At 42.5% G+C, this 13,625-nt stretch overlaps 1 protein-coding gene across 1 annotated transcript in view; it reads right to left on the bottom strand.

Moving 5' to 3' along the window:
- The window catches only part of iqsec3a (IQ motif and Sec7 domain ArfGEF 3a), a 75,310-nt gene that overhangs the window by 34,651 nt on the left and 27,034 nt on the right, over positions 1-13,625 (bottom strand). The window contains 1 exon segment of the mRNA XM_076111891.1: positions 2,215-2,836. Coding sequence (XP_075968006.1) covers positions 2,215-2,836 — 622 coding nt within the window.

The following is a 13,625-nucleotide window of genomic DNA, read 5'->3' as shown; positions in this document are numbered from 1 at the left end:
TAGCTGATCGCGTATCTCCAGCATTGTTGACAACGAGATAGTGGGAGAGATGTGAGATTAAAAGGAGGGAGAATGGAGTTGAGAGGGAGACACAGGCAAGGAGCTGAGGTTAAAAGAACCTTTAGTATCGAATAAGTAAGCGATGAGTGAGGAAAGGACTGAATGAAGATGGAGCTGACAGAGAGTGAAATATAAAGCAACCGTCCCACTCAAATTAATTGGTTTCATTGGTCGCTTGGACGATGGATTTTAGCAAACATCAGCGATAATGCTTCAGCTCATCTTGCATTTTTGTATGTTGAATTGAAATTGAAACAAATATTGACAAAGAAGAGCACAACCCAAATGACACTGAGAGTGTCACCTCTGACACTCTCAGTGTCATTTGGATTGTGATGTATCTTCACAGTCTGGTGCCCTGAGGCTGAGAAACACTTAAAACCAGGGCGACTATGTTTACTGATTGTTCTGGGTTGTTGATTGTCCATTGAGTTTGAGTAACCCACACTACACTTACAGTAATAGTAATGGAAGTCAATACCAGAGACTTCAGCAACCTTTGTGCCTCAGAAAGAAAACAGCTAATCCAATAAAATTGTAAAAATCTGACAAAAGAAACATGCATGATGTGCAATCGGTATATTTAGGCCTGCAACTGAGAGAAATCTCCATTGTTGATTTCCCAGAGCTCAGGTCGATTTCTTGTAATATCCTACCCAACAGTCCATAATCCAAAGATGATCAATTTAAATGTTATAAAACAGAGGAAATCTGCGCCAATCCACACAACCGAGAAGCTGGAATCTGTAAAACCTTGGCTTTTCTGCTGGAAAATGACTCTAACAATCTATACAGTTGTGGCATGCACACAAGACAAATAAAAAAAAGATTCAACAAATGAGCAGAGGCTGAAATATACTGACTGAAAAACACTGGAGCATTCATTTCCCATAATGCAACATAACAGCATTTCATTAGACCCATGCTGCCTCCTAAATGCCTACTTCTTTACAAACCACACACTTTGTAATGCAAACAGTCTGCTATAAAAGTGTAGGTGTCAAGTCCAGACCAAGACAACCCCGATGACATCATTATGACATCATGAGGGTTATTTCTTCAAACACATGGAAATTACACAACTTTGCTTTGTCAGGCTTGTGAGGAGAAAACTGAACTTCATGTGCAAAATAAAATATTAAATGATTATGAAAATGATTAAGCTCTAATAATAGTATGCATCGCAAAGAAGATCTGAGTTGCAGAAAACTGATCAGGAGCGCAGACCGAGCCCCCACAAGTGCGCCCCACAAGTCTGCTGCCTTACCTGGTTGAAGATCCATGGACTGGAGAATGTTGGTTAGATGGATGACAATGAAAACGAGTGGCGAGTGTTTGATGGTTCTTGAAATGGAGATGATTATGTAATGATTTCCAACTCCCCTGATGAACAGCGTGATAAGAGCACAAACATGAGAACATGGAAATGCATGTTTAAATACAGTCACAGTTCATAGACATATCGGTTTCAGACAAAATCAGTTTAACTGGGCTGCAACAAGATGAGAACAGATAACAGTCACATGCTTTTATTCTTCATGGAAATGAGGGCTTTTCATCATCCAGAGGATCTCATACAGCAGCAGAGAAAAGACAAACGAAAAGGCTTTCCGTTCATGCAGATACAAACGCAATTTGTTTTGCACATTGTCTTTATTTTACCCTGATGTGTGTACGTGTACGTATGTATACACACAGTGTGTGAAACTTAATGTACATGAGTTGCTCTACTTCCAGTAAATTACAACACAGCAGTAAAATATGGTGGTAAAAAATTCTATGGTACTTTCAGAAGACATACACTCACAATCCAAAGTTGGGGAGAGACGAAATCATGTATGATGTTGATGATGAAATGATGACATGACAATGACGGTTCATGTAAATGAAGAAAAGGAAGCTCATCATTAGTTGACACAGTCTAGAAGTGCCAAAAGGGATCAATGCAACGAACAACAAAACAAAAATCAAAATCTCATCAAACACCAGCTTCTCTCCCAAAAACACAAGTTTCCTCTTCAGACAGGAACATCACAAACATGTCAGACCACAAGACGTACAATACACACAAGCCAAGTTACTGTACCCGCCGCCCTCCCGCTCCCCTCACCCAAACAACACACCAACCCTCCCCCATCCCCAACACAACCCTACCTGCTTATTTTTGAGGTCAAGCGAGAGCTCATAGTCGGAGGTGGTGGAGTGTGAGCCGGCCCCGTTGCGCTGCACCCTCAAGGGCGACGCCGTGTGGTGCAGGCTGGCTCTCCTCCCCACCCCACCTCCTTTTGCTCCTCCCCCTTCTTCCTCCTCCTCTTCTTCCTGTGCTGCTTCGCCCTCACGCCGCCCGGCCTGTGCCTCCTCTCCCTCTTGCGTTCTCTTTGCCTCCACAACTTCTTCCAGCGTTTCCGTCTCTTGCTCCACCACCACCTGCTCCTCTCTGCAAGGTGAAGGGGCTTCAGGGGCGTCCTGTGCCGCCTCCTCGCTCGGAACCTCGACTTGAGGCTGATGCTGAGGCTGTGGCTGTGGCTGAGGCTCGGGCTCGGGCTCGGGCTCGGGCTCGGGCTCCGGTGCAGGCTGAGATTTGGGTTCAGGTTCCGGCTGAGGTTGAGTCTGCGGTTGGGGCTCACACTGAGGCTGTGGCGGATGAATCTGTGGCTCAGCCTCTTGCTGCTGTTGCTCGGGCTGAGGTTGCGGTTGTGACTCGACCTCACTCTGCAGCTCCCCCTCTCCTCCCTTCCCTTCCTCCCCAATAGACGAGTCTGGAGAAAGGTCATCGCTGCAGAAAGGAGGAGAAAACGCAGAGTGAGGTTGCTGCTGCATCCGTGGTGAGCTCTGACCTCTTCTTCAGGCTGCCTGGGTTAGTGGTAAGAAGTTGACCCTTTTTTTTTTTTTTTTTTTTGCATGATCTCTCTCACTCTGCTACCAATTGTGTGCAGGGCCAGGTCTTCTGTCTACCTGCTCTGTTCTGTCTGCTTCTCTTGTCCGTCTAGACACCGACAGACAATGAAACAATGAAGTAAAGATGCACAGCACAGAACAGCTGACAAAACCACAGTGTACAAAAGTGACAAAAAGGATCAAGAGCGATTATTTATTTCAGCAAAATCTACAGAAGAGAACGTGTGAAAAAAACAAGAAAGCTGACGGCCAAAAGTGACACACACCCAACACACACACACACAGACACACAGAGACATGGGGGACAGTCATGCAGCTATTACAATTGTCTCTACGCTTTTTGGACTATATGTTTGAATGGTTGCATGTATGAGTGTTAGTGGGGGATGTGGCTTTTTATGGTGTAGTTAACCAATAATGTAACACACGAGGGGATGTGTTACTGTGTTTTGGTTGAATCTATTTTTTAAGACACTCTTTTTCCTTCTCCTTTCTTCTAGAAGCCCCCTTTGTTCTGTGTTGCAGGTTTAGTATAACGAATATATATGTTGGCCCCAGCTTACTTTCTCTTTGTCTCTTATCTTCAGGGTTGCCTTGAGTTTTATCGATCCTATCGGTCATTGCTGTCATGTTGTTTCTATGTGAATGATGTCATACGTGCCTTGAAAATAGGTTTGACACCGCGGTACAGGCTTTCCTGTCATGCTGGTGTTATTAGCAGGGACACGTTCGAGCAAAATAATCTGTCAACCAAAAGACACATCCATAATAGGCTCGTTTAACAGCAGCCATTGTGACATGTCATTGAAAGGTAAACACAGGTGTAATTATGGCCCTGTTGCATTTAGGTGGGTTAGGGCCCTATAGCATTGTGCATGCTACCTCACTGGATTGGCTGTGACACACTAAATACTACAGGTACATAATTCATTTGATCAATTGCACCTGTGTTTGCCCTGCAATGACATGTCGAAATGACTGCTGTGAAGAAAAAGGCCTATACGATAGCAACTCATCCAATAGTTTATGCGACATTTCCATTTCAGGTTCTGATGGTGCAAGTCAGTAGGATACACCATTTGGAAACAAAGACATTTGGAGATATTTAATTAGATAAATGAAAGCTTTTGGCCTGCTGGTGTTGCTAGATAAAATGTCATAAGCATGGACTCATTGAGCACAAAATCAGGACACTCAGGCTGCCATATGCAGAGTGCTGCACTACAACGTTGGCATGACTCTCACCAGAGGGTGAGGATTCGTCAGAGGAATTACAAAATCTTTGTCTCAACAGAAATCTGTGTATTCGCAGAAAAAGAGTTGACAGGTAGGAAAATGTAACCTCTACATACCCGCCTATTGTATGTGTGTATTTGCGGTTAAAATGTGCGGTGTATTTTGTGTGTACGCAGCCTTAAATCCGAAAAATGACTTTGTGTGCAGCAAGATCCCGTCTGCTTCCTCTTCCTGCACAGGAGGCTCACTCCCCATCTTCATCCCACATGGCAGCACATAGGCTTGAGGAGAAAGTATCTTCAGCGGGGATATAGCTGGATCTACAACTTCTAAAAAAGAGCTTGTACGAGTAATGAATAATGAATAGAGGAATAAAGTCTGCTGCTCCAACACTCAGCTTGCAGGTGAGCTTTTTACTTGAGCAAAAAATAGATCTGCCTGAAAAAACACAGAGGACTTCTTTTAGGCTGAGAGTCGTTCTGTTGCCTATCTACCGTCTCCGTTCACAATGCTTCCGCCCATTGTTGTGAATCAAAATTGTCCTATTTGCATTTTGCGGGAGCGCTTGTTCTGGTGGGAGATAATCTGACAACCAACAGGCTACGTGCGGCTGGATTTTTTTAAAGTTACACGCGCTTTGGATAAGGTGTTCAAGGAGATTATTTGTGAGGGGACACAGTAAAAAAAACTCTCCATATTAAATGACTGATAACATAAATATATGCGTGTGTGTGTGTGTGTATTTATGTAAAGCATATAGCGTCATTGTCAACAACTCCAACGACGGCTTCACTTTCCTCCAACCTCTAAGTCTGTCACTCACACTCCCTCTCCGCATATCAACTTTTCTCAATTTCTTTCCTTTCATCCATTTTGTCAAGCTTCCTGTCATCCTCTCTGTCCAACCGTCCCTCTTACACACACACACACACACACACGCCAGTCTGTCCTCCTCCAGGTAAGGAGATTGAGCGGTTCCAGGTGTCAACGTGACTGACGAGGCGGAGACAAGCCCTGGATGCTGCCTCTCTCTCTCTCTCCTCTCATCTTTCCATGCGTCAGTATTGAAGACGGATGAGCGAGCGCAGCGGCCTCGATGCATTCCCTCCAGAATACAATTACAGCGCTCGCTTATGTCTTCGGCTCGCTCTGCCATAATTGCTAACAAGCTGGTGCTGTAGTCTGATGTGAGTTCAGGTCTGTGTGTTATTGGCTTGTGTTGTTTATTTAGTCTGCACTTATAATACAACATTGATTTGAATCGGGGTGCATGAGAGTATCGGCTTCTGGCTGCGTACAATTTCCATATGTGCAGCCTTTGTGGCCTCTGCATTTTGCAGCATTGCAGGGATGTGAAACATTATGCCGAGTATGTGAATATGGTGTTCAGACATGCAGTTAATAATGTGCTTTCTGTGTATGTGTGTGAATAAGCACAGGTCCTTTGTTCAATGGTGGAAGAAATATTTGGAGCCGGGTTGGTTAGGTTGAGGTACAAACATGACTTGTTCAGGTTAGGCTGTCACTTTCCAACAGTCTCTTGGCTCTCCGTCTTTGCTCCTGTCAAACGGCCGCTAGAGGACTTTCTCCTTAAACGTGACGATATCTAGTTCTGGGGTACCTGCTGAGACTGCTGATGATTTCTTGAGAGGACATTCTCCTTTAAATACAGTTTGGTAGTTTAGTCCAGTGGTTTCCAACTCCCTCCAAAAAGTCACAAACAAATGATCATACTAACTCTTTCTTTTAATGTGGATGAGAAAAATAAAAAGGATCACGATTTACACTGCTTCGACTTTCATTAACCTTGATCGTGCAGCTTTTGCCGCGTCATCAGCGTAGAGGTGTGCAGCAGCAGAGATGCGATATCGTGCTGTGTGACTAGTGGGGTCAAAGGGTCTTTCCTCTGGCGGACTGCAGCCAAAGAGTCGCTGAAGACGGCATCATGTGAAAAAAACCCACATCAGCAGAAGTCATAGCAAATGAGATCCCTGAAGAAGCTACTATCTACCATGCTTTTCTGTTCAAGTAAGCAGTTTTCTTTTAATATACATATATATATATATATATATATATATATTCTCATACTGCTCATAGATAATTAATCAGTTCATCAGGCAGAATACAAGGACTGGAGAGCAGAAGATTCTACATAAATAAGCATATTTCTTTGTAAGCTAATGTAATGCTAATGTATGGAGCACATGTACTGAATACATCACCCAAGTGTATTTTAATTTCATCAAAGTTTCTGCAAGAAGTAGAAACATGACGTAGTGCCACATTCACAACAGAGAATTCTGACTGACTGAATTTTATGTTCAAAGTATTATTACATGTTAAAATGCTGCATTATTCCCCTTAACAGGGAGCAAATATCTGAGTGGGAGAGGGAATTCAAAGAAATAAACACACAGATACAGCTATCCAATGCATGTTGTCCTTGCATGTTGGTTTTATTGTCCAGAGGGCGCGTAGTCTACTGTACACGTACCGTTTGAATGTATTGTCTCTACCGCCATTGTACAACCTCGGCTACGGCATCTGTAACTCTGACAGAGGCAATATCCCCTTTACAGCTCTTTATCATATCGCGGTAGCTAGCAAATGTCAGGCACTGTTCCCTTCATGTTACGGATCATAGGGTTTTTTATTAATGATCTTACGGAGAGATTGAGACTCTAAAGTTGATGTTCTCTCCACCACGTAACCAGCTACAAGCTTGATCATTTCCCTCGGAGTTCCCTGTTTCGAAGCTGTAGCACCGGCATCGCTCTCTTCCTTGATGCATCTCGCCACCAACCAGTATGGCTGGTGGATCCAACACTGGGTATGGCTGTGTGCATATGAATCATGAGGAGATGAGGCAGAGCGTGAGGGTGACAGAGGTACAGAAAGAAAGCTCTGACTCAGGAAATTAAGGAGTGAAAGCCTGATGTACAAAAAGAAAAAATCAGTTTACTGGTCATGGAAGTACATAGTTGGTTTGATCAATTGTATAATGTCTTCTGTGGCTCTAGCAACTTTGTAACCCTGGTTATCATTAGCCCAAGATGTGGGCGTTTATACAGGGCGGGCTAAAGGAAAATTAAACAAGCTGCATTATGGGAATTGTGGGATCTGCCATCTTTTAAGCTTGACCCATTAAGTCACGATATCTTAAACTCTGCTGCGTCGACAATTTGAAATTTGTCGCACAAGTCTTCCAACTTCATGTAAGTGCAATAATATATCTTGAAATAGCCCTTTACGTTCTAGGAAAGCACACAAAAATGTTTTTCGAGAGAATAAAGATCTGATTCATCCACCAGGGCCTCCTTTTATGAACAGATGAAAAACCACATCTCGTCTTTGAGTCTCTGTTTTCCTTGATCACGGTCAAACGGAAACATACATCCGCTATCCACACCCATCTGCAGCTCCCTCGCTCCCATAAGAACTACCGTCTTGTTTCAAAGCAAAGACAGTAAAGTCTAGAAAAAGGACTTGAGGAAGCATATTTGCGGCACATTCTTGTCTGAAGAAGCTTTTGTGTGGAATGGCTTACAAATATAGCCATCACATGTTTAAATCATTAGATAGACACTGGACGAGTCACATGGTCAACTGTCTCTGTGCTTTTCTTGTTTTCCCCGCAGAGGACAAGAAGTCAATTTGCACTTGTTAGTGATTTAAAGTCTCATAAAGGTCATTTTGAAAAAAACATAAAAATTGATCGGTCTATCTAGAATAGCACTGATCAGATCAGATACATTATGGAAAATGGTCTAAGATGTAATGAACTGTTCTGGAACTGCAAAAACTGGAAGGTTGAGGCGATAAAGTGCTATTTGAATAGTTAAATAGACATAAAATATGCATGAAGTTACTATGCTCCTATACCAAGCATGGCTAACTCTACCCTGTGAAATTCCCCTTGAGCCGACATACAGTGATGCATGCTAGGTGGCCTTCTCTTTGTGCTTTCTGCTCACCTCATGTGATCAATCCTGCAGGGATGGAATTGGTTATGGAGATGCCAATCAATCGTGCGCTCACTTGAGTGGGACGACACTGTTTAGCGAGAAAGAGGCAACGTGACGAGAAGAAACCTATCGTAAAAGGGAGGAATTTATGTACTTTTATATGTAATCCATACATTCTGGGCACTGGCAGTTGACTGAAGAGGACTGAGATCAATGTCGACCAGTTTATGTTTCTGAAAAGCACAGAATCAGCCTCCAGCTCTTGTTAAAATCCCATAGAGACATTCTTAAATGGCGGGCCAGTGATAAGTATCTCAGGGCGAGCAGGTTGAGGTGAGACTACAAAACAGCACACGGCACACTCACATTCTTGCCTCCTGCTGTACAGGGTTAGCCTTTCATTTATCGTGTTGAATTTTAAGACCGAACGAGGATAGTCGCCCCTAAAGGATTTGAAGAACAAACTGCTTGCACATACTGCACGAAAAACACACAGACCATTATAACCACGGGCATTCCCATGCAATGTCAATGTAACGTCTTTCCAGCAACAACAGAGCACAGGGTATAAAAACAGGTTGGGCTTGTGAAATATGCAAGACAGGATTTCAAATTGAATCTCTTCAGAAGCCGATGCCCCGGGATGTGGATAAAATGGAGGGAGAGATAGAAAGAGGAAGAGGGAGCGAGACGGCAGTGGGTGGAAATTGCATCGTAGATTGATGGTTGACGTACAACTGCAAGCACAGATATATATACACAGCCCAGTACTCAGGGTCAGGACTTCAAGGATGGGAAATGACAGGCATTCATCACTCAATGTCACATAACGTCATTCATAAATCTGGTTGGATATCCTCCCAATCTGCTTAAAAGAAACACGCTTCCATACTATTATACTACTTTTGGAGACATGCCTAAATTGCTTTCAATTGAATGGTTGTTTTTTTCTTCTAATTGAGGAAGTATCATATCTTTAGAGACGGCATACAGTTATTGCTGAGGTAGACCTTACAATGTCATTTCCAGTGTGTGCAGAACATAAAGCCTGCTTTAGATTATCTTTGTCTGATGTCTGAATCACGTTTACTTCCCTCGTTCTTATTCACATCCTGTTGCAAATATGAATCACCATGCTATTTTTATACCTCGTGGCAAAAGCATCTTTTTATGGGTGCCTAACAGAGAAGCATAAAGAGAAGGTTGTGTTCAAGAACAACAATGCCTGGAGAAAGAATTCGGCTGCCGCTTTGCCTCATGAGTGGAAGAAACAATTGAGCCGTCCCCCAACCCTGATGATTTCACAAGCTAATTGACTATTATGTGGCCCATTGGGGGGAAATAACTGTTGTTTCTTTCCTTATTTGGCTCACTCTCTTTTTCACATATCTGAAAACATCCTCAGGCGGCTTACCGATGCTCGAGTGTCTTGTTTGAATTTGCCTCTTTTAAGCAACACAGGACCTTCAAGGACCACATGACAGAGGCTCTTTGATGCTAAATCACAGGAGCTTGGAAATACTGGAGATGGCTTAGAAATATCTTTAAAAGTCTAAATGTCTTCTTTAGTAGACAAAGATATTTATTTAGATATTAAATAAATCTACGGTGCACACTATTGATTCGACTGCTCTACAGCAACTTGCTGCAGTTATATAGTTATTGGCTCACAAGTAGGAGAAACTAACAGAGTGTAATAAAATGTATCAAGGACACTTCTCAGTGGATCTGAACTGATACAACATCATGAGTGTCAGATGATTCAGCTAGCACAGTATTGTATTCATTGTAATTCGCCGCACAGTGGTTATAATGAAAGTGCGGGTTGTCACCCCAGTTAAATCTGGGCTGCGTTCTCAGCAATTGAGACGTGAAAGTGAAACAAAAGAGTTTAAAAAGCTGCTGTGAAATGACGGGGCAACTGTACATTTTAGATCTCTTAGATAAGAGTTAGGAGTAGACAAGAGAGATTTGAAATCAAGTTATCTAAAGAATGGATACACATTGCCAACATGTTGTAGTACAGCTTGCGTAACACATAGTGAGACAGAAATGGAAGAAGAGAATGAGCAGGAAGATGAAACAGTTCCGATAAAATTAAATCAGAATGTGAATTTGCGCAAAAATTCTTGAATTGCGATATAAATCGTCTTTGGTGTCCCGTTCACGTGTCCCACAGTCCGTTTTCAGTAAGGCCATTTCTGTCCCAATCAACTCCCTCCACAGGACCAAAGATTGAACTGTAAACTAGAATGAACTAGTATTTTATACTTCTTACTCATGAGCTTATTGAATAAGAGAAGACGAGCCACCCACAGCACCCACCATGATCTGGAGTCCCCCGGGAGCTACTTTATGTGTGTGTGGGTGAGCATGCACAGATAGATATTACACTTTCAAATGTAATGACATTTCTCTTGGAATTAGCAAGTTTATTCTGATTAAGGTGTTTATGTAAGCCATTGAGCCCTCAGTAATATTAGTGGAATTAAAGGCTCAACCCAAAAATCTATTTTAGGTTTGAAAGCTGGATGTAAAAGTTCAGAGCAAGGGGGTGTTTCGTGATTCATGAAGGAATTAATGCAATATTTGATTGGTAAATCAAACCAAATCAGTGTACGCTAGTTGAAATAAAGAAGAAAAAAGACCAGAAACATGGCAGTGATGAAAACGCCACTGTCGCCAGATAAACAGTGGACAAAGAGGAAGAATCCAGGATGGACAAGGAGATGAATTGGGGACATTAAATTGCCTGGTTGACAGAAAAAGAAATACCCATAGACGGTTTCTCCAAATGGCAGAAAGAGTTGTCAAGACCATCGAGGGGAATCAGAGGCAGCTACTGACATGGAGATAACTCCAGACTTTCATTACATCCAGGAGGAGAGAGGAAATGAGGGGTCAAATTTATGTTGGGAGTCGGAAGTTACTCACGAATATCCATGGACTCACTGGGAAATTTCAGAATGCGGAGGGTGACAAGATGAAGCGGTCTCGGCAGCAGAACGGACAGATCCACAAATGGAAGAGAGAGGCTCACAGTCACGGACCGTATCTCCAAAATGATTTAGATAGGAATGATGAAAGGCAGGCTGAGATATATGGAAATGCAAGATCAACTGTAAAATATGGATTCCAGCACTTTTGAAGAGACGACCAGTGAAACATGCTGGAAGGGTAAGACGCAGGAAAGGAAGGAATGTATAATTTGTCACAAAGCTAATGTCCTGACTGAGCTCAAGGTGACCCCATTAACTTTTTTTCTGAAACACTTGATAGATTGATTAATTGTCAGCTGCTAGGGAAACCAAAACAATTACAACGCTCCATAGCTGAGGGAAACTGCAAAGTTGGGTGATCATTTTCTAAATATTGATTTGTGCAGTGAGTCAACAAGGGTGAGTTTCTGATTGTCTTGATTGCAATTCTCTATTTCTCTGTTTTGAAGGTGGATTCGTTGTCCTGTTTATCACACTGCACAGTCATCTATTGGACGTACGGCATTCATAGTGGCTGCTGACAATACCTTTCTCCTGCAGATTACTCTTGCTTTCTTGCTAATTACAATCCTACACAAAACAAATGCTGTGCTGTGATATTCATAGCAAAATCTGATACAGTTCAAGCCATTTGTACTGCAGTATTGTGAGGTGGTGTCAACAGAACTAGGAAACATCAATCCACTTCCTGCACCTTCAGCAACCTAAAAGACCTGCTGATGATCTCACACACACACACACACACACACACACACACACACACACACACACACACACACACACACACACTGCATTCCTTCTGAACCTTTAAACAGGCGTTTGAAGTAGTGAGGACCGGCCAAAACGTCCTCACTTTCCAAAATGTCCTCACTCTGAAGGTCTAAAACTCAAATGGGTCCTCACAATGATAGGTGTACAAGTACACACACTTCTCTGTCGCTACAGGAAGTATATCTAACAATGTCAGCGTGAAAGTTACCATGTACACGTAGAATGATCTGTTGCGTCCTTGTTTGAAAAGAGACACATTAGAGCACATTTGGCATCTGATAAAACATTGTAAACTCTTCACTGTATTACACCAGAGTAGGCCTTGACGCCCATAGACTCACACGCACTCACACACACACACACACACATACACAGACTCAACACAGCATCGCCGGATACCCAATGTAGCCAAAGACAGCAGCCAAAAATACAGGGGGACCATGAGACAAACACACACACAAATAAATACAAGTTGTTCAGTTTGTTATACCACGAACAAGACTGTCTCTACTTACAAATACAGTAACATAGCAATAGCCTGGAACATCACACATCATCTTTCGTCACAAGACGTTAAAGTAAAAAGAGATTGACGTGAGGTAACTAATCCAACAGTACAGTATATACAATAAGCCCTGGTCACTAATATCATTATACCCGCTTACCCTTTTATTTCACTGTGCTATAACAACATCTACTTCCTGCTTTAGCACAAAAGTCATTTTAAACAACAAACAACTAATGCTGTCAATCTTACAGTGTGAAGCTATTTATTTCCTTTCCTTACAGGGTTTATTTGTCACCAGCTACAAAAGAAAAAAAAAACGCGAGAGGAGGTTGTTTATTGTGACGACGGAGCCGAGGCAGAAGAGGCATGGTCTGTCATCGGGCTCTCTATTATCTGTCACTGTTCTCACACACACACATGCACACGCTCATATACTCCAAATCAGTCTCCCCTCATCGGTGAAATTGCTTTCAAGGGAAGGGTAACAAAAATAATGTTTCACTGTGCTCATTCTACGGCAAAAAAAATAAAAAAAATCAAGTTAAGCCAGAAGGTGATCAGTGTTGTGTTTCCATTGACTCTCTTGAAAGTGGTGAGATGCTATCCCATCACCGAGCCGATAAGAGGGGCAGAAAATTCAATTACATCTCAGTGAAATGTGAAAGGTTTCTCTTCCAGAGTGAGAGCCCGTCCACGCCTGTGTGTGGACCTTCACGTTCAATCTTTTCACTGACTTTGGAGGTAACGTGGGTCGTTCGAGAGCGACCAGTCTGGTTGGCGATGTCAGAGCAGGTCCGTCACAAAATGGGCTTTGTGGGCTACTGTAGAAGCAAACTAATGGTGCTTTATATGGTTCCCAAATGGAGTGAAAGAGTGGAACCAAAAAAAAAGAAGGACGTCTGGTCTGCAATAATAAGTCTGACTTCACCAACAACGTCCTTTACATTACTAGGCCAAACTAAGTTCTGCGAGGAAGAGCTGTACTTTGAATGATTGTGAGTCATTGACACAGTTTTCAGCTTCTTTTACTTTCTTTTTTTGTTCAAGGTCTCAGAATGGATCTTCATCTTGAAGGCTTCTGCGTGTTTCAGCTCAACATAAAAGTGGATTTTTTTATTTATTTTTTCTTACTGGCACCGCCGGGTCTGTTTTAACAAGTAACTCATTTTGACCACCCATCACCTCTTC

This window comes from Anarhichas minor, unplaced genomic scaffold (assembly GCF_050575085.1).
Source record: "Anarhichas minor isolate MPS153535 unplaced genomic scaffold, ASM5057508v1 ptg000045l, whole genome shotgun sequence".
Classification (NCBI taxonomy): domain Eukaryota; kingdom Metazoa; phylum Chordata; class Actinopteri; order Perciformes; family Anarhichadidae; genus Anarhichas; species Anarhichas minor.
This window is presented reverse-complemented; position numbering and strand designations above follow the sequence as displayed.